This window comes from Dermacentor andersoni, chromosome 4 (genome assembly GCF_023375885.2).
Source record: "Dermacentor andersoni chromosome 4, qqDerAnde1_hic_scaffold, whole genome shotgun sequence".
NCBI lineage: Eukaryota > Metazoa > Arthropoda > Arachnida > Ixodida > Ixodidae > Dermacentor > Dermacentor andersoni.
In genome coordinates, this window is record NC_092817.1 from 204758362 (window position 1) to 204783723 (window position 25362).

General features: G+C 49.6%; 1 protein-coding gene across 1 annotated transcript in view; it reads left to right on the forward strand.

Annotated features, from left to right (window-relative positions):
- LOC126538381 (transient receptor potential cation channel subfamily M member-like 2) overlaps positions 1 to 25362 on the forward strand; it is a 385593-nt gene that overhangs the window by 66747 nt on the left and 293484 nt on the right. The window contains exon 4 of the mRNA XM_072287697.1: positions 24199 to 24213. Within this exon, the coding sequence (XP_072143798.1) occupies positions 24199 to 24213 (15 nt within the window). The remainder of the gene's footprint in view (positions 1 to 24198; positions 24214 to 25362) is intronic.

The window sequence follows — 25362 nt, forward strand, 5'->3', positions numbered from 1 at the left end:
CCCATTTACTTTCTTCCGGATTCCTCAATCGTTCTTCTTTATTAATTTTACTGAGAGCTTCCTTCACTTCAAAACTTTTCACCCGCCCTTCTTGCTTAGTGGCTATGGTACTACGCCGCTAAGCATCATGTCGTGGGATCGAATCCCGGCCACGGCGGCCGCCTTACGGTGGAGGCGAAATGTGAAATCACCCGTGTACTTAGCTTTAAGTGCACGCTAAAGAACCCCAGGTCGAAATTTGCGGAGTCCTCCACTACGGCGGCCCCCATAAACAAAGTAATTTTGGCACGTAGAACCCTATAATTTTTTTTAAAAACTTGCCCAGCCCATATCACCCTGCACAGTTCATTTGAAGTCTGCCTTTGAAGTGCGAGGCGTCCCACTGACCTTTCGTTCCCATCGAGTCCTGATTGCACCCACGATTTCAAGCAAACAACCGCATTTCCAAATGTAAGTCCCGGAACAATTATACCTTTCCACATACTCCCGAGCATCTCGTACTATTGTATCCCGATAGCGTTCTGTGTTTCACTATCGTCGCATTTCTTTTTCCCATTACTGCTATTGCTTTTTCCTGTTTCTATGTATGTATTGCCTTCGTTTATTCATACACCAAAGTATTTATATCCTTTTACGTGAGGTATTTCCTCTCCTTTTGTTGTCACTGTCTGTTCGCTGTGTCCATTGAATACCATACTGCACAATTTTCAACGCTCAATTTCATGCCTTCATTCTCGCCTAAATGTTCACAGATATTAGCCAGGCGTTTTATATCACTTAGCTTGTTAGCTAGCAACACAGTATCGTCCGCATAAAACAAACCTGGAAGCTGCTTTCTTACTACTGTACTCGCCTGTATGTAGGAGAAATTAAACCCGATACACCTTCTCTAAAGAGGCCTTTCTATCTTACCATGTACATCTTAGCAGCAGCGGGGATAAAGGGCACCCCTTCATCAGTCCCTTGGTGATGTGGACTTTCTCACCGCTCCTGATCCCTTCCTATTCAACGCAAACTGTATTTTCTAGACAAAATACTCTTAAGAGCTTTATACAGTCGTTGCCTATGCCATCCCCTTACAGAATATCCCATTTGTTGTGGTTTACGTTGTCATATGCTCCGGTAATGTCCTAAAATGCAACATATTGCCGCAGAGAGCTCTCAACATGCCAGGTACGAGCACTCTCGTGAGGCACCTTTCCAAGCGTCTCATCGCTAAAACCCATTACTCGTCGCATCGCCATTAGAAGAGCGCCAGCAACGCCTCGCGCATGGCGATACAGCGCGTGTCTCCCGTGCACGCGCTCACGGCAGCGCCCGAGTCTGCCGTCCAATGAGAAGCCACGGCGTGGCTCTTGGCCTTCGGGGCGCGTGAAAAGTGCGTTCGGCGGAGAGACGCGGTTGACTGTGGAATAGGCTGCTGTTAACTCTTCTTTTAAAGTGTGTGAATGCTTAATATTGAGTTTCCGGGCACAAGTTCGCCCACAATAAACCAGTGTGTTTAGTGTGCTTCATTGAAGAGTGCTACATTTCTGATGGAGGTGCTCGGTATGATTGGAAGTCCCCTGTTCGTAAGAGAACGGAGCCCCGACCCTCAACGATTGGAACCCAGGGTACTGACTCCAGTACACCAGCGCACAAGCCGCCGCATCCGAGGAGACCCACCCGAGTTCGGTCCGCTTCCTGTTGCTGCAGCAGTGCGGGCAACAGTTACCAGCGGCGGTGCAACCATGACCAGCCCAGTGGCATCATCCCAGCTCATCGTGTACCCACCACGCACGCCCCAGTCCTTCCACGGCGATACGTTCGAAGATGTGGAAGACTGGTTAGAGCAGTTCGAGCGAGTGGCAGATTTCAACGGCTGGGACGAGACACGGAAGCTTCGCAACGTGTACTTCGCGTTAGAAGAGTCAGCGAGGACGTGGTACGTCAATCATGAAGCAACACTATCTTCGTGGGAAGAATTTCGGCGACAGCTGCTTGCCACGTATACCAGCATCGATGGGCGAGAGAAGGCAGAGCACGCTCTACAAGCCAGAAACCAGCGCACTAACGAAAGTGTCGGCATGTATATCGAAGACATGTCCCGTCTCTTCACGCGCGCGGATCCAAACATGACCGAAGAGAAGAAATTACGCCATCTGAAGCGTGGCGTTAAGCAGGAGCTGTTTGCAGGACTCGTCCGCAACCCACCACACAGTGTTGCTGAGTTTCGCGTCGAAGCGACGACCATAGAGAAGGCGCTGCAGCAGCGTGCCCATCACTACAATCGTGATGTCCCCAGTGCACCGGCCGATATCCTGTCAGCAGGCCCAGGCAGTAACACCGAAGCGCTAAGAGAACTGGTGAGATCAATCGTAAAGGAGGAGCTTCGAAAGCTGCAGCTACCGGAAGCCACGCGGACAGTCTCAACTCTCGCCGCCGTCATTCGAGATGAAGTTCGCCACGCCATTCTGCAGCCAGGACGTGAGGAACCGCCTGTTCATCATGACCAACCACCACCCGTACGTCGCGTGCCAACGTACGCTGATGTGTTATGCCAACCGACCAGGCATTGTTCTCCATTCGCGACTCCCAGTAGCCGCCAGCCGACTCTGCGCAGTGGACCCCTTCTAGCAGAGCTGAGGCCACGAAAACGTGACGTGTGTCGTGCACCCGACCGGACACCACTCTGTTTCCACTGCGGGGAAGCTGGACACCTTTACAGAATGTGCCCATATCGCAGAGCAGGTCTTCGCGGCTTTACGATAAATGCGCCTTGCCCCCGTAATGGCGAAAGACCCACCGAAATTCAGGACTACTTGACCCGACAACAGGATCCGGCTGCTAGCTACCAACACCAGCCCCGATCGTCAACGTCTGCGCGCTGCCGATCACCAAGTCCACGGCCATCCTCGATTTCACCAAGGCGTCGTTCACTGAGCCCACGTCCGAAAAACTGAAGCGAGCGACCTGTGGAGGCGAGGCCGCTGACGTTCGAAAAATCCAAGATCCTCCGTGAAGTTTACCGAGCAGCCGCGACGAACAGAAGCGGATGAATAAGATAAGTGAACAGAGAATTTCTTCAGACTTGCGCATTACAATAGACGGTCATGAATTGAGTGCATTAGTTGACAAAGGTGCCTCACGAGAGTGCTCGTACCTGGCATGTGGAGAGCTCTCTGCGGCATTAGTCTCCATAACGGTCTCCTTTCTTGTCTGGATATTTCAATATCAGAGTAAGGGCAAATAAGTTATCATCTTGACGCCTGCCGATTCTGAAGCCATTCTGAAGTACTCCCAACAAACTATTATTCTCTGCGCGTGTTTTCAGCTTTAATTTAATCGCCTGCATTGCAAACCTGTTTATTGCCGGTGTAATGGTCAACGGTCTATATGAGTCAATTCTATCTTTTTCCCGCTTACCTTCATACATTAAATAAATTCTACGTTTTCGCCAACTGTCTGGTACACGTCTATTATTTCACGTTTTTTTCTAACACTTTCAAGAGGGCTTCCTCAATTTTTCGTCCTAGCTCATTATTCAGCCTATCGGAAACCCCGTCAAGCCCTGTGGCTATGCGTTTAGGAATTTTCTCTTCATTTTTTTTCCATTTCAAACTTGTCAGCACCAGGGCCTTTTTCCAACTGGTTTTCTTCAATGCTCCTTTCGTTCCTGAAATATAGCCTCGTCATTGCCTTGTAAAGATTCGGCTGTTATTTTTCGGGTATAGTTTATTACCGCCTCTCCTTCCACTTTGTTTCAATATTCATCTATGATATGTTGTTGTATTGTTTCATACTTCCTGCCTAATAAGTTTACGTGGTTCCATAATATTCTAGGTGCAGCCTTCTTTTCCTGAAGTATTTGTAACAACCGACGCTAGGTTTCACCTTTTATTTTTGCTTGAACCTGTATTTGATCCGTAGATTTTTTTCAGTCGGTATATTTCGCATTTTCTGGCTAGTTCATCCTGCGGAAAGGGCGCTTTTTTTGCCTGTCTGTGGTCTCACGATGTTTTCTTTCGTTCAGCGATCGCTTCTTTTATGTTCCTGTTCCACCAGTTTTTGGGTTCATTTTGTTCCCCTCCACCGAGCATGTTTCTTTTGTTTCGGTATTTCTGTGGTTATTGGACTTAGAAGCTCATTCTATTCCCACTGGTTGTTTGGCCATTTGCTAAGTTCTTCCTCGACTCCAGTAACTTATGTGCTACTTGTTCAGCATTGAAATGTGTACTGAAGATATTGCGCCCCTTACTCTCTTTCCTAGCTACATATCTCATGTTCAAAATTATGCGTTTATATTCACTCCCTGTGCTGCTAAAGCCTTCTTTGTCAATGACCATTTTTGTCAACTTATCCTAAATTTCTTTTATCATCAGACTGTAATCAATGATCGACTGCCAGTTTCTCACTTCCCACATGCTCTGCGCATCACACTTAGGTCCTGTATTCACCTTAAGGACGTTATGCTGATCACAAAGATCTTGCATTGACTTCGTGTTGTTATCAATATAACAATCTAGATGCTGTATGTCGGCATTCATGTCACCTAATAACGATAGTTCCGACATCATTCCAGAAACTCTTAATACCAGCGCTTAAGCATTCCATTAACTCTTGATTCTTCTCAATTATTCGCAATAATTTCCTGTCCACAAATACGTTACACCCAGCCAACTTTTCTTTCCACTCATAGTGCAGATAACGAAAGATGCTCTTGACATCATGAATTTTCTCTTTTCCATTTGGATCCCTGATGGATGAGTATTGCGACTTCCCGTCCTTTTCTTTCCAATTCAGTTCTGTTGCACCCTTCGAAAACATAAATCCCAATCACTGGCGGCTCTTTCGAGTCTCTATGGTGCGTTTCTGTAAGCACATACACTCCTATTAGTTATCTATTTACCTGCTCCTAAATCTCTGCCCACTTTTCCTTTCTCCTTTTCTTCATTTCTCTCTCTCTTTCTCTCTTTCTTCCTTTCTTCCTTCCTTTCTTTCTTTCTTTAAGGACCACGCATGGGGGTATTACATAAAGGGTGGGATTAGAACAATAGTTAAACAATATTAGTTAGGGTGAGAGAATCGCTGACACCTCTTTCGTGAATGCAGATGAACTGGTGGTGGCTGCAATGTCGTAAGGAAGGCGGTTCCAGTCTACAACTACACGAGGGGAGAAACAGGACAAAAAGTGACAGTGCGCGTTTTTGGGCAAGCGACAGTTAATGAATGACCAGTACGACGTGAAGTTCGTGCCGGCGGTGAAATATATAGTGCGATGGCAAGCGGTGAAATAGTGATAAGCTGGCGATGCGACGGTGCAAATGAACCCTGCGCAAATTAAGAGATCAAGATTTCTGTGCAGGCGCTTGCAGAGTTTTTAGTCACCTACGTGTTGCACCATGCTCGGTCGCTGAATCTGAAAGGTTCCAAGGTTGCCGCGTTTTCTATTTGAGCGAAATTTAGCGCAGCAGACAGTCGATTCCATTGCTAGCAACTCATTCTCTGTCCTGTTCAGAGGCGCACAGAGGCGCACAGTAAGTTCAAAACCTCCTTCTAAGCCCCACTTTTCAAAAAGATAGCGGAATGCTTACGAGAAAGAAGCCTAAGGCTATTGCAGGCAGACAAAGAAGGCGGTTTCATCCTGATGCTGGGAGGCCTTTTTGGGACAAAGGCAGCAGAGACCATTCAGAACAATTTCAGTGGTATAGCTTTATCCCCCCCCCCCCAAAAAAAAGGAAAAGGTTGGCGTTGCCGTGTTGGCGAATTACAATCTAGATTATTTAAAGAAATCTGTGTAGAAAGCAGAGAATGGCTCCATGCGAGTATTTTTCACAGCACTAGTCTGTGTTTCTTTGTGTTCCTCATCCTTAGTCTCGTTTTCTTCACGCTGATATCATTTTGACTCTCACCAGACTCATGTTAAGGAAACGTATGTTCCTTTGCTTCTGAAATATACGAAATATAGCCAGCTACGGCGACAACGGTTTTAATCAGATATTAGGAAGCTTTAGGAAAGGCGAACGACAAGAAAACTTATTTAGATGGGAGTTGTGAATTGAAAAGCCACTGGAACATCCGTCTTCGAAGCGGAGTTCTTACCCGCCGTGATGGCTCAGTGGTTATCACTGTGTGTTACTGACGATGTGGTCGTTTATCGGTCATATTGGGCGCGCTCTGATGGGGTCGTAAAAGAAAACATTCGTGTAAATAGTTTTAGGCCACATTAACGACTCTCAAGTGGTGCAAAAAGCATTCCGGAATGCGCCATTGCTGCGTCTCTCATACTTAGCCTGTGTGCTTCAGGATGTTGAAACTTATTATTTATTTGATTCAAACGATACTTCGCTGGAACAAATATACGAATAAAACTACGGATTAGCTTAAACCTCTGAAATAGCTCCGCACTCGTTCGAAACCGCTAAAGCTGTAGTGCGAGGTTCTTGAATAGAAGCTTTAGAAATGCCTTCAGCGCTTGGTCTTTTCTGACAATAGCACAATTGCCCATACACCTTTGATTGCGCTTCCTCGACCATGTATTCCTATATCATCGAACACGTATTTTATCGTCCCTATGTACACACACTCTTCCCTGTATACGCAGACGACGCGCGAAGGAGAACCGTTCTACTGAACACAGGGTCATTTTTAGCCATGGTGTAGAAAAGTGGTGAACTGTAGCCACCACACATGAAGTGCATGGAAATGGGTCAATCTGTTCCAGTATGGGGAACCAGCACTGCCCACGGGGTGCTCTTGAAAAACGGCCCTCAATGCCCTAAGTGAGCAAGTGCGGCAAATCCTAAACGAACGTGGGGCCGCAGGGATCACGTTCTTTTTAAATTTTATGAAACTGTAACATTAGCCGGTTTACCCTGTCTTTCTTTGTCGTTTCTCTCAAGTATGAATATGGAATACAGTGAAAAGGCTGCGATCACGGAATGGACGAATTTAGGTGTCGACGATTAAGGTAGTCCCTTAAGGTAGTCCTTAAGGTAGTCCCTCAGCGCCGCTCTATATGTGTTTTCATTTCACGTCTCTATATTTTGTATTATACCGGTACACAGTTTTTATTAGGAAGAGAACGCTGCTTTGTTTGCATACAGACGACGCGCGCTACTCTGGCGCCATATCGTAGCCATCGTCGCCGCTCAGCCCATCTTGCGCGGCACTATGCTTTTCTCCTCACGGTTTCTTTCAACGAAGGACGAGAGCGGCCCTTCTTTGCGGCGAAATCCTGCCACCAGTGTGAGCGGCCAGAACACCTAAGGACCGTCATATCGAGCCTTAACTGGTAGCCGCTCGCCAGCGCCACACGCTGGTACCGCGGACTGACCTCACCCGACGGCGCCTATGTACGTAGCCCTGTCCACCTCACGTCAACCTGCACCCCCACCCGCCCACCCTCAAAATGCAGATGAGATCGCCCAGGTGCACTATATAGTGAAATTCCACTTTTTGGGTCGTATCTTGTCATACAACAATAATCGTCATCTTTCTTGTCCGAAAACCCTTTATTAACGATGCGAGCCCGGTACTTCCCAAGTCACGAATGGCATAGGCGTTATCAGCATGACAGAGCATTCTCGACAGGAAAGTAGCGAGCGCAGCGTTTTCAAGAGAGGAAAAGCAAGCAAAACAGATGACGAGTATTCTTCTGGGGCAAATATCCATATCAAAGCGTGTACATTTGTTTAAGAGTGTGGTGGCGGATGCCGCGGCCGTCGGCCACTCAGCGCATGCGCAGGCCGTTTTCATTCTGCTCCTCCTTCAGTTTCCTCCTCCCGCGCTCTTCTTTCATTTTCCGCAGCGCTCCGTGTTCGCTTTCATCTTTCGTTGTGCTCGTTTGCTCGGTTACGCCAGGAACGACGCCGACGCAAGCGAATACCATCAGACGTGTTGCGGTACGGTTTTAAAAATATCGACCCACTGTAAGAGCTTTTTTATGTAAAAGAACTCGATAAGCGCGAGGATTGCTGTCTATGGTGAGAAAACAATAGCTGACAACGACGGTTCAGTGTTTCAGCGAAATAATAGTTACTCGTGGAGAAGCCGTAAACGCCGTCCAAACTCAAGTAAGCGATCACTTGCTCCATCTCTACATATCCCAGACTCAACCAAAAGCAGTTCCTTCGTAAGGAGAGTGAATTTTCTTGGAACCACTTATAGTGCCAACGGCACCGGAGTTGAAGGCGCGTCAAGTTAGCGACAAGGCAACTCGCCCGAGGCCGTTAGCAGTGCGCGGACCGCCGGTTGATATCGGTGTTGCTGGCAAACGGTAAGATCTCTGGGTCGCAAAGAGAATCTCCTTGCTAAATCACCTTGCGGCCTAGCGCCAGGGCCATTCAGCGACAGAGGAGTGTTCGCGGCTACGCTCTGGCGTCGCCGACACTTTCAGCGTTTCTGATCGCTCGCTAGCGATATGGTCGCTAGGCCTTCTACGCTTCACTTCAAATTTGTAGCTGCCGGCACTTCCAAATGAACCACTGACGCTCCCAAGCAACAATTTTCTGTTACCGTTGTTGCCGCGTCCTTTCCTTGCAATGATTTCACAGAAAGAAAATATGCTCATTTTTTGCGGTGCCGGAAGTTGCAATGCAAGCACAGGCAAGCCGGTTTGCTGTGCACCATCGGTAGTGATGCAGTGTAACTGAACTTGTACCGGAACTCTCGTTGGAACTGAATGTTTGACAGTGGACATGGTCTTTAGGAAAATGAACAATACGCATCACTTTACTCTAGCAGACCATCTACTCTATAATAGAAGCTGCATAATCAATGCTTGTATGGCCAGTTCCGGCGACTTGTTGATGCGGCGTCAATGCGCTTTTTCTGCAGTAAACATGAACTGCTCACCATTTATATTCGCTGCGACATTGCATCACTAACATTTTAATTTTCTTCCCTTTCCTTTTGTAATTAGGCCCTCCCAAAGGCACCATGGAGCGCTGGAAACACAGTGGTCATTTATGCGCCAGCTTTCATTAATATTACACTTAGCGCCACCGAAAAAAAAATACCGGTGGTATAGATCCTTGTACTAAAAACAACTTTATATGTTGGTACTTGAAGTATTGCCATTTCTGATTTCAATAAAATCAAATGCACACGCATAATTTGCCAGAGAAGCTCCATAAATAGTTCAAATGGCGCGCGATTGCGCCTGCCTGGATACAACGTAGCCATCGCTCATGCTCGTAGCTTTCATGCCAAATATAGTGATAGGGCGATGTTATGGCTTTTATAGTTGTGACTGGACTTGCAGAAATAAGGACCTTCTTCAAACTTGTCTTTTCGCGGATTTTGCACGTGCCCCACCCTAAGGCCACTGGCCATTTTCTTTTATAAATAATGTGCGCGATGTCCACAAGTGGCACTCTCTATCATCTTCAAACTGTTCAGTGATGTTGGTGGCGGACAGATATGTATTTCCAGAGCTCCGTGGCGGCTTTTAGCTTACTTCTATATTTTAATTTGCAGATGATGTAGACAATTTGCAGATTGCAGATTAATTTGCAAATTGTAGTTCACTAGGTTTCTTTTCATCGTTTCCTTTTTTTTCGTGTGCGCAGGTGTGTTTCGCGTATATTTGGTATTGTAGGATAGTTAGAGCATCCTTTAGTGCCACGTGTTTCAACATGTGTAACCCTGTGGGATGTCTGTTTAACCTTTCAAAAATAGTTTGGATATGGCAAGACGATTAGCAATTAGTGGTTTTAGTGTGGATGCATTGGTATCAGTATTATTGTATTGACAGGACAATGAGAGCGTGGCCGCTTGTTTGAACACTTGCGAACACGTGTGATAACTTAAGTCTATTCGACATTTATGGCTTCTATAAACATTGAAGATAAATAACTGGCGGCATTTTAGTGTTTTAGGTTGTGTGCGTGTCGTCCCTTACTAGTGGAGGCGAGGCCGCTGACGCTCGAAAAAGCCAAGATCCTCCGTCAAGTTTACCGAGCAGCCGCGACAAACAGAAGCGGATGAATAAGATAAGTGAACAGAGAATTTCTGCAGACTTGCGCTATACAATAGACGGTCATGAATTGAGTGCATTAGTTGACACAGGTGCCGATTATTCCGTCGTAAGATATGCACTCACCAAGGAATTGAAAAAAAGTTTTGATGCCATGGAGTGGACCCGAGATACGTACGGCTGGTGGGCACCTCATTACGCCCCTGGGTAGATGTACAGCGAGAATCGGAATTCGGGGTTTTTCTTACGTCGCTGATTTTGTCGTGCTACCAGAATGTTCGAAGGATGTGATGCTCGGAATGGACTTTCTCCTAACAAATGGTGCCATAATCAACCTGCAGAATTCTAGCGGGTCATTTTCTAGGAAGCAGGCTATAGACATGCAAGAGTCGGAGGAGCTAGAACGCGTTGCCTTGCGGGTTACCGACGATGACATAACCGTGCCACCACGATGCAGCATGCTGGTTCGCGTAAGAAACGAAGCATTCGATGACTCGGAAGGTATAGCGGAAGCCAACGTCGAGCTACTGTTGAAAAAAGGCATTTGCGTAGCACGAGGAATTGTTCAACTACGCGATGGGTGTGCTGATGTATTGCTGACGAACTTCGGAAGTGAATTTCAGCACGTCGCAAAGAACACAGCCATCGCCTTCCTGCACAGCGCTACTGCGGTCACAGATGTATGTAGCTTAGCGTCAAGGCCACCTGCTGTCCAAACTATGCATGACGCCGTAACATCAGTTGCGATCAACGAAAGTCTGACGCCAGCCCAGAAAGAAATGATGGGGGACCTTATAGTGAATTCGCAGAATGTTTCTCCACCTCGTCAAAGGTACGGCGCACACCAATTGTTAAACACCGTATAATAACAGACGAAGCGACCAGGCCAGTATACCAACATCCGTACCGAGTGTCACCGGTTGAACGAGAGATCACAAAGAGTCAGGTGCAAGAGATGCTTGAGGACGATGTCATTCAGCCATCAAACAGCCCGTGGGCGTCGCCGGTAGTCCTTGTGAGAAAGAAGGACAATACGTTGAGATCCTGTGTTGATTACCGGAAATTGAACAGTGTGACCAGGCGGCATCTATACCCCCTTCCCCGCATTGATGACACGTTGGATCGCCTATGACATGCAAAATTTTTCTCTTCATTAGATCTCAAAAGCGGATATTGGCAAATTGAAGTAGACGTAAGAGACCGTGAAAAAACTGCTTTCGTAACCCCAGACGGCCTGTATGAGTTCAAAGCGCTTCCACTCGGCCTCTGCTGTGCGCCGGCGACATTCCAGCGCATGATAGACAGTGTCCTCTCGGGTCTTAAATGGCAGTCATGCTTAGTTTACCTAGACGACGTAGTGGTATTTTCTGCGACATTCGACCAGCATGTACACAGGCTGCGTTTAGTGCTTCAAGCCATCCGCTCGGCAGGACTAACCATTAAACCGGAAAAGTGCCAGTTTGGATTCCAAGAACTTCGTTTCCTGGGTCACGTAACTAGCGCGCAAGGTACTGCTCCGGATCTCGACAAGACTGCTTCCGTTGCACGATTTCCAAAGCCTACAAACAAGAAGACGGTACGGCAATTTTTGGGACTATGCGCTTATTACAGGCGATTTGTAGGAAACTTCTCGAAAATTGCCGAACCTCTGACAAAACTGACTAAAGAAGATGTACCCTTCATGTGGCATGCTGAACAAGAGGTTGCGTTCAATGAACTAATGGAACGATTGCAAGCCCCACCGAACCTCGCCCACTACGACGAGACAGCGGACACAGAAGTCCACACAAATGCAAGCAATCTCGGCCTCGCCGCGGTTTTAGTTCAGTGGCAAAATGGCGAAGAGGAAGTCATAGCGTATGCTAGCCGCACTCTCTCGAAAGCTGAAACAAATTACTCTGCGACGGAAAAGGAGCGTTTGGCTGTCATATGGGCCATCAGCAAGTTCCGACCATACCTTTACGGCAGGCCGTTCCGTGCAGTCAGCGATCACCATTCTCTTTGCTGGCTGGCAAACCTAAAAGACCCATCTGGACGACTTGCGAGGTGGAGCCTCAGGCTCCATGAATACGACAGTACTGTCGTGTACAGGTCTGGAAGAAAACATAACAATGCTGACTGCTTGTCGCGCTTACCAGTGGAGTCGACTCCTTCAGAAGAAGATTTCCCGTTTCTTACAGCGATTACAGCTTCGGAAATCGCCGAGCGTCAATGGGCCGACACAGAATTGCTCCCACTCATCAAACACCTCGAAGGATACGACGTCCAAGTCCCACGCATGTTTATGAGAGGTTTATTGTCATTTTGCCTCCGAGATAATGCACTCTACAAGAGAAACTTTGAACGCAACCAGGAAACGTTCTTACTCGTCGTACCGTCAGCCATGCGACCAGAAATTTTGGAAGCTTGCCATGAAGAACCATCGTCGGGTCACTTAGGTGTCAGCCGGACGTTCGCCAGAATTCGTCTCAGATACTTCTGGCCTAAATTGTTAGCGTCGGTGCAGCATTACGTGAATACATGTCGCGAATGTCAAAGGCGCAATACACCACCCGTGAAACCGGCCGGACTTCTTCAGCCCATAGACCCACAAAAAGACTCCATTTCAACAAGTTGGAATGGATCTTCTTGGCCCGTTCCCAACATCATCGTCAGGGAAGAAATGGATCGTAGTAGCGACGGACTATTTAACACGATATGCTGAAACTGGCTGCCTTGAGTGAGGAACGACAGTTGAAGTTGCAAATTTCTTCGTTTGTAACATAGTACTGCGACATGGTGCACCAATGGTCGTGATTACCGATCGAGGAGCAGCCTTCACAGCTGATTTGATGCAATGTTTGATGAACATGACTCACACCAGTCACAGAAAAAGCACTGCATACGATCCCCAAACAAACGGCCTGACGGAACCTCTAAACCGAAGCCTGGCCGATATGTTGTCCATGTATGTCGACCTCGAACATAAGACATGGGACGCAATCTTGCCTTACGCCACTTTCGCCTATATTACGGCAGTACAGGAGACAACCCAGGTCATCCATTTCAACTGGTCTATGGCCGCACAGTAACAACCACACTGGATGCTATGCTGCCGGTAGATGATGACAACGACAACCCGTACGACGTCGACGATTTCCTACAACGAGCTGAAGAAGCTCGGCAGTTGGCACGGTTCCGTATCCGCCAGCAACAACGTAGGGACGCAAGCTACTACAACCTGCGCCGCAGAGAAGTTCAGTACCACTTGGGCGACAAAGTGTGGGTATGGACACCAGTGCGTTGTCGCGGACTAAATGAAAATCTCCTTCGCCGATACTTTGGACCTTACGCCGAGTAGGTGACCTGAATTACGAAGTCATCCTTCATGAGCAAGAGCGATCAAAGCGGCACATCCATGCAGAGGTCGTACACGTAGCCCGCATAAAGCCTTACTACAACAGGCAATGCAAACACATCTATAGATAAGTTTGTTTCGTACGCATCGGGACGATGCGTTTTCGGAGGGGGACTAATGCCGCAGAGAGCTCTCCACATGCCAGGTACGAGCACTCTCGTGAGGCACCTTTCCAGGCGTCTCATCGCTAAAACCCGTTACTCGTCGCATCGCCATTAGAAGAGCGCAAGCAACGCCTCGCGCATGGCGATACAGCGCCTGTCTCCCGTGCACGCGCTCACGGCAGGGCCCGAGTCTGCCGTCCAATGAGAAGCCACGGCGTGGCTCTTGGCCTTCGGGGCGCGGGAGAAGTGAGTTCGGCGGAGAGACGCGGTTGACTGTGGAATAGGCTGCTGTTAACTCTTCTTTTAAAGTGTGTGAATGCTTAATATTGAGTTTCAGGGAAGAAGTTCGCCCACAATAAACCAGTGTGTTTAGTGTGCTTTATTGAAGAGTGCTACAATATTACTTCGGGGTTAAAGTAAGCAAGAAGTATATTTACAGGATATCTGCAATAATTCTAGCAGCTGACAAGATGGCAGACAGCGCGTGATGTCCAGCGTTTAAGTTTGGCCCGAAGCGTCTTCTTCGGGCCAAACTTAAAACGACGTCTTCTTCGCCAGCGTCTCACATGACCCCCCGGCGGCTGAAGCACCGGCTCGGTGCTGCTTAGGAGGTGGTGGAATGATACGACTTAAGATGCGCGAAATACGGAGTTCGGTCTGAAGCGTTTTCTTCGGGCCTAACTTTGAACGACGTCGTAATCGTCATTTTGTCAGATGACTCCCGCGGCTGAAACACGGGGTCGGGGCTGGTTAGGAGGTGGTCGAGTGATATGACTTAAGACGCGCGACGTGGACCACGTCGGAGCGATGCTGAGCCACGGTTGGCTCAAGAGGGGTGATTTCGTACGTCACGTCAGTTACTTGACGCAAGACACGGTAAGGGTCAGAGCAGCGTGAAAGTAACTTCTCCGAGAGGCCAACGCGTCACGACGGCGACCAAAGGAGAACCAGGGCACCCGGCGTGTAATAGACGTCATGCTGGCGGGCGTCATATAAGCGCCGCTGATTGTCCTGCGGCTCCACAATACGGCGTCGGTCGCTTCTTGTGCTTTGAGTATGGCTTGACGGGCGTACTCGAATGTGAAATTTAAACTAGCAGGTAGAACGATGTCGGAAGCTAGCATACGGTCGGGGGCCAAACAAGAGGAAGAATGGAGAGAAGCCTGCGGTATCATGGCGAGACGAATTATAGGCGAATGTAACGAAAGGCAGTGTGTAATGAAGAAAACATACCGATCATCATCAGGAGCGGAGGGCACGAGACCGGCGCTCGAACACCACCATCTTGTTCTCCATGCTCACTGTTCCGAGCTACCGCCCGTTTGTTGGACTCGCTCAATAAACTTCCTTACATTTGGTGGATCGTGCTGGGTACGCACATCGTCGGCACCCTGGAACTCCGATCCCGCACGTTGCACTCGACCATGCAAGCTGACGCAGCCCAACAGCCGCCACCTCTCCCGGCCGCCGTTTCTCCCGGCCCCGTTCGCCAGCGAGACCCCCCGGTATTTTCGGGTACGGAAGACCAGGACGTCGAGGACTGGCTGTCGTCCTACGAAAAAGTTAGTGGACCCAACAAGTGGGATGACGCTGCTAAGTTGAGTACCGCGAACTTTTACTTGGCTGGCGTGGCGAAGCTGTGGTATACGAACCACGAATCGGAATTTGAAAACTGGTCTGCTTTCAAGGAGGCAATATCTGCCGTTTTCGGTCGCCCTGCCGTGCGGAAGTAACGCGCCGAGCAACGGCTGCGCACACGGGCACAGGAACCGAATGAAACATTTACCGCCTCTATTGAGGACGTACTCGATCTCTGCAGGCGCGCCGATGCCTCAATGAGCGAAAGTGCCAAAATACAGCACATTATGAAGCGCGTCGACGACGATGTCTTTCAGATGCTTCTTGCGAAGTCTCCTGGCACTGTGTCTGAAGTTGTAACTCTTTAGCACAGCTATGACGAGTTGAGAAGGCAGCGGGCTCTCACCGGACGTTTATCTCAGACGTACAATCAACCGCTCGCTGCACTGGACATCATGCCTGACCAGTCATACCTTATCGCACAAATGAAAGAATTTGTGCGTGAGGAGGTGGCCCGTCAGTTGTCTCTCCTGCCGTTTGCTCAGCGTCAGGAGCTCCCACAACAGCAGCAACTGCAGCGACCTATCCCGTTGGCTCCCGTGCTTCGACACGTCATTCAAGAGCAGATTTCCGAGGCCATGCCGGTGCCCATTCAGCAGCAACCTGTCGCCGCGCCTCTTAGTTACGCTGAGGTAGTAAAGCGGCAGCAGCTTCAACAGCCCTCACCACCCTATGGTGTGTCGTATACTGCAGCCCCGATTCAGCCATCCGTAACATGGTCTGCTCCCATCCCTGGAAATCCCTGGCGAACGCGCGACAACCGGCCGACCTGTTTTGCATGCGGTGGCCCTGGTCATATCGCCCGATTCTGCCACCGTCGCGCGCCAAGATACTCAGACGCCCGTTCACCGAACTACATAGATCGTCCCCGCTCTCGTTATGAAGGTCCGGGTCCCCAAACAAGCACGTCTTCACGTGACTATCCGCAACCCACGTCTCGTCGCTCACCTTCACCCCGTCGCCGCTCCTTGTCGCCCATGCGTCGTCGACCAGCCCCTGAAAATGAGGGAAACTACCCTCTGCAGTTCGTGAGGCAAGAACTGCGCTGTCGAAATGCTCAAGTCCTCGAACTTTGCCGTCGAATATTGTCGAAGTTTTCGTAGAAGGCATCCGTGCATATGCTCTTGTCGATACCGGTGCTGCCATTTCTGTTATAGACGCCACACTTTGCCGCAAGCTTCGGAAGGTGACCACGCCTCTTGAGATGATGCCCTTACGTACAGCGAATGGAGACCCTGTTCGGCCTATAGCTGCCTGCACTGCTCGACTTATTATAGCTAAAGAGCACTACATTGTCGAGCTTATCGTCCTTTCCTCTTGCTCGCACGACATTATACTTGGCTGGCACTTTCTATCGTATAATCACGCCGTTATTGATTGTGCCAGATCTGAACTGGAGCTCTTCCCCTTGTGTGACCAGTCCTACTACCCCGCTCATCAAGCCGCACACAAAATAGTCGTCACAGAAGACACAGAAATTCCGCCGACAGCAGCTGTTTTGCTCCCCGTATTCTGCAACAGCATATGTGATGAAGCTGCATTCTTTGAACTATCACGCCTTCTTCTAAATCGGAAGCCACTTCTTTTGCCTTATTCGACCCTCTCTATTTCGAATGGAACAAGCGCTCTCTGCCTCACAAATCCTCTTCCGTATCCCATCAGACTGCTTAAAGGTGAATCCCTAGGATGCGTGCAACCCATTGATATCGGCCAAATTTTTTCCGTGAAGCAAGATTTAGCTCGACGCGACCTCGACGTCATCAGTGCTCTTACCCCTTCTGATGTTCCAGCTGCTGCCCTATTCGATTCGTCGATCGCAGACGGACTGTCCCCATTTGAACGCTCTGCTCTTCTCCAGCTGCTCTACCAGTTCCGCGACTCCTTCGATGTTGCCCAACGTGCCCTTGGCCGAACTTCTACCATTGTTGACAACATCGACACCGGCTCCAACTCGCAAGTGCGACAACGCCCTTACCGCGTCTCCACCGCGGAACGTCAAGTTATCACCGACCAGGTTGACGATATGCTTAACGCGACGTTATTCGCCCTTCACAAAGCCCGTGGGCATCCCCTGTGGTTCTCGTTAAAAAAAAAAAGGATGGATCGATTCGCTTCTGCGTGGATTACCGGCGCCTAAACAAGGTCACTCGAAAAGGCGTGTACCCTTTACCCAGAATTGACGATGCCCTTAATTGCCTACAAGGTGCCGAGTTTTTTTCGTCGTTAGATTTGCGTTCCGGGTATTGGCAGGTGCCTTTAGCAGAGGCCGACCGTTTAAAGACAGCCTTCGTCACGCCTGACGGTCTATATGAATTCAATGTCATGCCCTTCGGCCTCTGCAATGCACCTGCCACCTTCGAACGCATGATGGACTCGGTTCTGCGGGGTTTGAAGTGGCACATGTGTCTCTGCTATCTCGACGACATTGTTGTCGTTGCGCCAGATTTCGCAACCCATCTCGAACGCCTCAACCATGTCCTGACGTGTCTGAAAAGCGCTCAGCTGCAACTAAATCTCAAGAAGTGCCGTTTTGCTGCGCGAAAACTTACAATTCTTGGTCACGTTGTATCAAAGGATGGTGTGCTTCCGGACCCAGCTAAATTACGTGCCGTGACTGACTTCCCCAAACCGACGACTCTAAAGCAGTTACGAAGCTTCATAGGGTTATGTTGCTACTTTCGTCGGTTTGTGCGCAACTTCACCTCTATAATTGCGCCTTTGACCCAACTACTAAGCAGCGCCTCCAATATCTCGGCATGGTCTTCTGAGTGTGACCAAGCCTTCTCCACCCTTCGCCGTCTCCTGACGTCACCACCTATACGGCGCCACTACGATCCTACGGCCGCAACTGAGGTGCACCCAGACGCCAGCGGTGTCGGCCTCGGTGCTGTTCTCGCGCAACGAAAGCCTGGGTTCGCAGAGTATGTCGTCGCATACGCCAGCAGAACGCTCACCAAGGCTGAATCAAACTATAGCGTCACCGAGAAAGAGTGCTTGGCAATAGTCTGGGCGCTTGTGAAGTTCCGCCCTTACTTATATGGCCGCACGTTTGATGTAGTTACGGACCATCCTGCATTATGTTGGTTGTCTTCGTTGAAGGATCCGTCAGGTCGCCTTGCCCGCTATGCTCTTCGATTTCAAGAGTTTGACATCCGCGTTATATATCGTTCCGGACGCAAGCATACCGATGCTGATGCACTGTCGCGGTCACCACTATCCACCGAAGCTGCGTCCATATCCACTATAGACCATCCATTGTCAGCTCTTGACGTCGCCACCGTCTCCTCTGCACAGCGCCACGATCCCTGGATCGCTTCGCTTCTTGACGTTTTATCCGGGGCACCCACTCTTTCGACCACTCGAACACTGCGACGCCAAGCTTCGCACTGCAGCATCCGTGATGGCCTCTTGTAGCGGCGCAACTACTCGCCAGATGGTAGGAAGTGGGTCCTAGTTATCCCTCGAACGCTTCGCTCTACAAGCTCTACAATCTGCGCTTCCTTTCACTCCGACCCGCAGTGTGCTCACGGTGGTGTCTTCAAGACCTATGAACGCTTATGGAAAAGGTACTACTGGCGCGGAATGTTTCGCTTTGTCCGCAAGTTCATTCGCGGCTGCCACGAGTGTCAGCGACGGAAAAAACCACCGCATCCTGCCGCAGGTTCATTGCAGCCCCTTCCATGCCCAGAACGCCCATTCGACCGCGTTGGAATTGACCTTTATGGACCTTTACCTTTGACCACGGCCGGAAACCGATGGGCTATGATTGCTGTCGACCACCTTACACGATACGCCGAAACCGCTGCTCTTCCCACGGCGACAGCACAGGACGTCGCCTCTTTCATCCTCAAGCGTTTTGTGCTTCGGCATGGTCCTCCTCGCGAACTCCTCAGTGACCATGGCCGCGTATTTCTCTCCGATGCAATTCAAGCACTTCTCCACCAGTGCAACATTGTACATCGGACGTGTACTGCCTACCACCCTCAGACGAACGGTCTCACTGAGCGGTTTAATCGGACTCTGGGCGACATGCTTGCGACACATTTTGCATCTGATCAATCAAACTGGGACCTGGTTCTTCCATTTGCGACATACGCGTATAACACCGCTACGCAAATCACAACCGGGTTTTCCCCCTTCTTCCTTTTGTACGGTCGCCAGCCGACGCACACTATCGACACGTTGCTGCCATACGCACCAGATACCTCAGAGTGCACGCCCGTGTCAGCAGCGGCCCGTTACGCTGAAGATTGCAGACAGCTAGCCAAGCGCTTTACTACAGCCGACCAACAACGCCAGAAAAACGCCCGCGATGATGATCACTCTCCGGCCGCAACATTCGCTCCTGGAGCACTTGTGTGGCTGCTTGTACCACCCTGCGCCCCTGGCTTGTCGTCCAAACTGCTCCCAAATTATCATGGTCCCTACCGCATCGTCGAGCGTACTTCCCCCGTAAACTATGTCATTCAGCCTCTTACGCTGCAAGGCGACCGTCGTCGACGTGGACGTGATGTTGTTCACGTAGACCGCCTCAAGCCGTACTTCGACCCTCTTGTACCCACCTGTTAGATCGCCAGGATGGCTCCACCTTTCTCGACGGGGGCAATTGTAATGAGGAAAACATACCGATCATCATCAAGAGCGGAGGGCACGAGACCGGCGCTCGAACACCACCATCTTGTTCTCCATGCTCACTGTTCCGAGCTACCGCCCGTTTGTTGGACTCGCTCAATAAACTTCCTTACAAGTGCAACGTCTCACTCGCGATGGTCAGCGGAGACATATATAGACAGAATTTCAGCAAAGGTTTGGTTGAGACGCTCGGTTAGACCGTTCGTCTGTGGATGCTAAGCAGTAGCAAGTTTGTGCTTAGCCGCGCATGAGTGTACAACGTCATTGACATCTTTTGAAAGAAAGTAGCGGCCTCGGTCGGTGAGCAGCTGTCGAGGAGCACCGTGGTGAAGGATAACGTTCTCTATAATGAAGTCGGTGACATGGGTTGTACAGCTTGTCGGAAGTGCCCGTGTGATTGCATATCGGGTGGCGTAGTCTGTTCGTACAGCAATCCACTTGTTTCCCGAGACAGAGGTAGGAAAAGGGCCTAAAAGATCAACACCTACACATAATAATGGTTCAGATTGTACGTCAAGTGGTCTAAAGCGACCAGCAGGGAGTGTGGTCGGCTTTTTGCATCGTTGACAAAGGTCACATGCAGCAGCGCTATAACGGCAGAGGTCACGGTATAGACCAGGCTAAAAGAGGCGCCGACGAACGCGGTGATAAGTCTGTGAAACGCCAAAGTGGCCGGCAGTCGGTACATCATGAAGCTAGGCGAGAACAGTCTGACGCAGATGCTTAGGCACAAGGAAGAGTGAGTCAGGGCCCTCTACGCGCATGTTAGAGCGGTGCAATATGCCATTGTGAAGTTCAAACATGTGAATGGAACGATCGGGCGTCGTTGAAGTAAGCCGTTGAATAAAGTAATGTAAGGAGGCGTCCCGACGTTTTCCCGCTCCAATATCGCAAAAAGCAGCCAGAGAATGAATGATGACAGGTATGCCGGTTGCAGAAACGTCAGGTGGGTGGACAGGATGGCACAACAAAGAGTCCGCATCTTGATGTCCCGACCGCTCTTGTATACAACTAAATAGTTCTATTCTTGAAGGCGCAGAGCGCAGCGGCCAAGGCGCCCGGAAGGATCTTTCAGTGACAAAATTCAACACAAGAGATTGGTGATCAGTGATGACTGTGAATTGCCAGCTGTACAAATAGGGGCGGAATTTACCCACTGTCTAAACGAGAGCCAGACACTCGCATTTGGTGAAAGAATACTTGCCCTCAGCAGGGGAAAGAAAGCGGGTGACGCAGGCAATAACACGTTCTCGCCGTTGTTTTGGACCAAGATAGCTCCAATACCGCTCCAATACGAATTTCTGCTGGAACGGACGCTTCAAAGTGAGCGAGAATGGGAGGGGAAGTAAGCAGCCCAATGAGCTCGGTGAAAGCACCAGCTCCGAAAAGAAGGTGGCATCTTTAACGAGGAGTGGATTAAGAGGGCGCTCAACGTCCGCAAAATTTCGTACAAACCGATGGAAGTAGGAGGAGAGACCCAAGAAGCAGCGAACGTCCTTGGCACATATCGGCACTGGAACGTCCACTGCCCATAATTTATCGTGATCAAGGCGTACACCAGAAGAGTCAACGAGATGGCCAAGCACAGAAATTTCACGACAACCGATGTGGCATTTCGGTAAATTAACTTGTAGCCCCGCCTGACGGAAAACACATAGGATGTACACAGGCGTTCAAGGTGCGTCGCAATAGTCGGAGAAAGAACGATCACGTCGTCCAGGTAACACAGGCAGATCGACCACTTGAAACCGTTAGGAGGGCGTCCATTATTCGTTCAATTATGGCCGGGGCATTACATAAACCGAAATGCATCAGTTTGAACTGATAAAGGCCATCGGGAGTAATCAAAGCCGTCTTGTCGCGGTCCACGTCATCGTCGGCAATTCGTCAGTAGCCGAAGCGAAGGTCTATGGACGAAAAATATTGTGCTCCATGCAGGCAATCTAGGGGATCGTCAATGCCCGCTAGCGGATAGACACCCCTCTGTGTTACCTTGGTGCGTTGTCGACAATCCCCGCAAAATCGCCAACTGTTGTCCTTCTTTTCAACTAGTACAACAGGGGATGACCATGGGCGGCAAGAAGGTTCAATGATGTTACGAGAAAGCACCTTGTGAACTTAATGTGGGATGATGTGTCGCTCAATTGGCGCGAGCCGGGAGGATCGCCGATGGATCAGGCTCACATCAACGGTGTTTATTCGATGTTTTATGACACATGTCTGTCCTAGAGGGCGCTCTCCAAGGTCGAATATGTCCCAGTACGAGGCAAGGAGGCAACGTAGTTCTTGAGCACGCTGGGGTGGAAGGTCGGGAGCAATGATTTTCATTGTGGCATTCTAGTGTGAAGAGGCAGGAGGTGACACAAGAGTTGCACACGAGGAGCCGTAATGTAGAAGTTTCGGGCCGGCGTGATTTGCGCCAGGGATATTCCGCGCGGGAGTACTTGTGTACAAAATCCAAACATCACCAGCGAAATGCAGGACTTGTCAAAATGGTAATGACGGTGTGAGGAAAAGTGACGCTGTGCGAGAGCTGGACTTCGCATTAGGGGATAGGATGTAGTCAACGTCTGGTACAGGTGGAATGGGTGAAACACCTATGTATGTAACAGCACGGTGAGGGAGGTGAAAATGCTCGGTGGAACATTGTCGTCTAATAGCACTATTGGGAGAGTCAATAGCAGCAGGTAGAGCGTGTTGCACAACACCAGCAGAACAGACTACCAAAGCGGATTGTGTAGGCCGAATGTTCAGTCCCAGGATTAGGTCGAAATGCCCCCTCTCTAAGTGTTGTAGAAAATTAAAACAGAAGTGTGATATCCGGTTACAACCACGTGCGCCGGACACATGCCAATAGCGGCTGGTGTTCCACCGTCTGTGACTCGGACCACAGGCGGCGTGGCAGGAGTGAGGACTTTCTTGAGACAATTCCGAAGCTGACCCTTTATCACAGCTACGTGAGCGCCAGTGTGAATCATAGCCGTAACAGGTACCCCATCTACCTTCATTTCGATGAGGATCCGGTGTGTGGGCAAGGACAGATGAGGATTTTTGAATCGGGTCGTTTTGGCAGCATCACCTCCAGGTGCCGCACCCGTTAGTTTTCCGGAAGTGTCCGTCGAACGGAGCTAGGGGACGGTGATCGACGAGATTGCAGAGATCGGGAGAAGCGGTGATGTGGCGGAGAGCGGCTAGATCTGGTGCGCAACGAATTGTCGCCAGAATTTACTGGCTGTGTTTGCGGGTTTGCGGAGGGAAGTAAGGTGCAGTAAGTAAGTAAGTAAGGTGCAGGAAGAAGGCCGTGGGATAGGTGGTAGGACCAGGGGCCTGAATTCCATGAAGAGCGGCAGTGACGTCAAATATGGCCGATGCCGCCACAAGTGTAGCATATAGGCCTGTCGTCTGGAGTGCGCAATTCGGCGGGGTTGCAATACCACGTAGGAGCATTAAGGTTGTGGTTGCGTATGATACTGCTGGACGGATGTGGTCGGATCGATTGAGCAGACGTTGGTCAAGCCAACGTTGGCCAATTCCTGGCACACGATGGACTGGATCAGTGAGACGGTCGCCTGGCAATTGTCACTGCCATGGGCTGGAGTCGTGAGAGCAGTTGCGGCTTCTATTTCACATCGGATGATCTATACTATGTCATGGGCGTGTGCGGACTGCGGAGGTCTTCGCAGGTGGACGTTGCAGCGTGTAGGAAAGGCGGTGAAATGAGCGGGCAGTGCGGCGACTCTTGGCTTCTTCAAACCGCTGGCATTCGGAAACAATGGCTTTCACAGTGGAAGAATTCTTGAACACGAGAAGGAGGAAGGCGTCATCTGCTATGCCCTTAAGGACATGTGCGACTTTATCAGGTTCGGATATCATTGGATCTCCTTTGCGGCACAAAGCGAGCACGTGCTGGGTGTACGTGGAGTAGGATTCAGTTCACGTCAAGACACGCGAAGCAATTCTTTCTTGGGCGGCACGCTGTCATCCAGCAGGCTAGCAAAAAAAATCCTGGATTTTCTGTTTACCAATCTCTCAGCTAGTAAGTTCCTCCTCGTGGGTCTGAAACCAGATGTATGCGGTTCCAGCGAGGTAAAATATCATATTAACGATCAGGATCGTGCAGTCCCTGTGGTTGCTGGTGCTCATCCGCTCATATAGTTGAAGCCAGTATTCAACATCAGTGTCGTCTGTGCCAGAAAAGCTTCATTGGACGCGCGGTTGTGCTAGAATGACGGTGGGCTTGGGTTCCGACATGCCCGAAGTATTCTCGTTTTGAACTGGCATGGTAGATGCAGCCAAGGAGCGCCCGTGCGCAAATTCGTTTTGATATTGATCCCGCAATCCTCCACCAAAAACGTTACGGGGTCAAGAGAAGTGAGAAGTATATTTACAGGATATTCACAATAAGTATAGCAGCTGAGAAGATGGCAGATAGCGCGCGAATGCCAGAGCATCGTCTTCTTCGGACCAAGCTTAGCGTCTTTTTCGTCAGCATGTCACGATATAGTGTTAATCAAGCAAAAGCCCCTTGGTTTATTGGCTTCTGCAGACATAGTTTTCATAAGGCAAAATGAAATAGGGCATTTATGCACGTAATAAATTTCTGGAATTAATATGGAGTGCACAGTCAGGCACGGTATTACTCTTCAAAGACGCATATGCACTAGTTTTGAGATAAAGGTACGATTCTGTAAAGTACGATAATTGTTCTTACTTTAGCGCACCTAACCACTTCAGTCGGAAAAAAGCTTTGGTTTCAGGTAGTTGGTTCATTGTGCAAGTATACGCATAGCCGCATGCAAAATCCACGTGGATTGAAGGGATATGAAAATCAGGATGGTGCCTATCCCAATTTGTGCTTTGGTTCGTTGTCTTTTTCGCGCACTGCCCTGCCTGTGCTCATGCTTATGTCACCTTTCCATCACATCTGACACCTGAAGCCACGCTATACTTTAACTATATTGCATTTTCACCTAGTCACAACATTTATCATGTAATTATGGAAGCTGCTCCTCAGAAGTATAGGGTTCATACCGCAATGCGGAATGAAACGCTAGCATATATGACAAGAAATTTGAAGCGCAATATTTTGATGCCAATCCTCCTTGCAGTTTTATATTCACTTGCGACACACAAGATATTGTGAGCATTATATTACCACTTCATCTTCTTCATCTATATATATTCATCATCATGACTCGCGTCATCGTCTTCAGCGCGCGACTGGCGCAGTAAACCGTTGAGGCATAAGAGCTGTCTCGCAAGTGGTGGGAGCTGCTTTCGATCCCTTGGTCCTCTACGCCTTCTAGTTTACCTGGAGCTTCGTTCAGGCCACCGCTTGCTCCACCTTTCCGCCAGGATGCCCCAAGAAGATCCTCCAGGAGCCTCCGGCGTCACCGTCTCTGCCCCACCGACCGTTCTTTCATGGACCGTAAGCACGCGGCAGCGCGATTCCACCATGTTCACTGGACTTATAGCGACGACGTTGATGACTGGCTGGACAATTATGACCGCGTGAGTGAGTCTAACCGGTGAGATGACATGCACAAGCTTCGCAACGTCGCATTCTATCTCACTGACGTTGCCAGGACTCTGTTTCTCAACCACGAGAGCACCTTGCCTGTCTGGGCGGCATT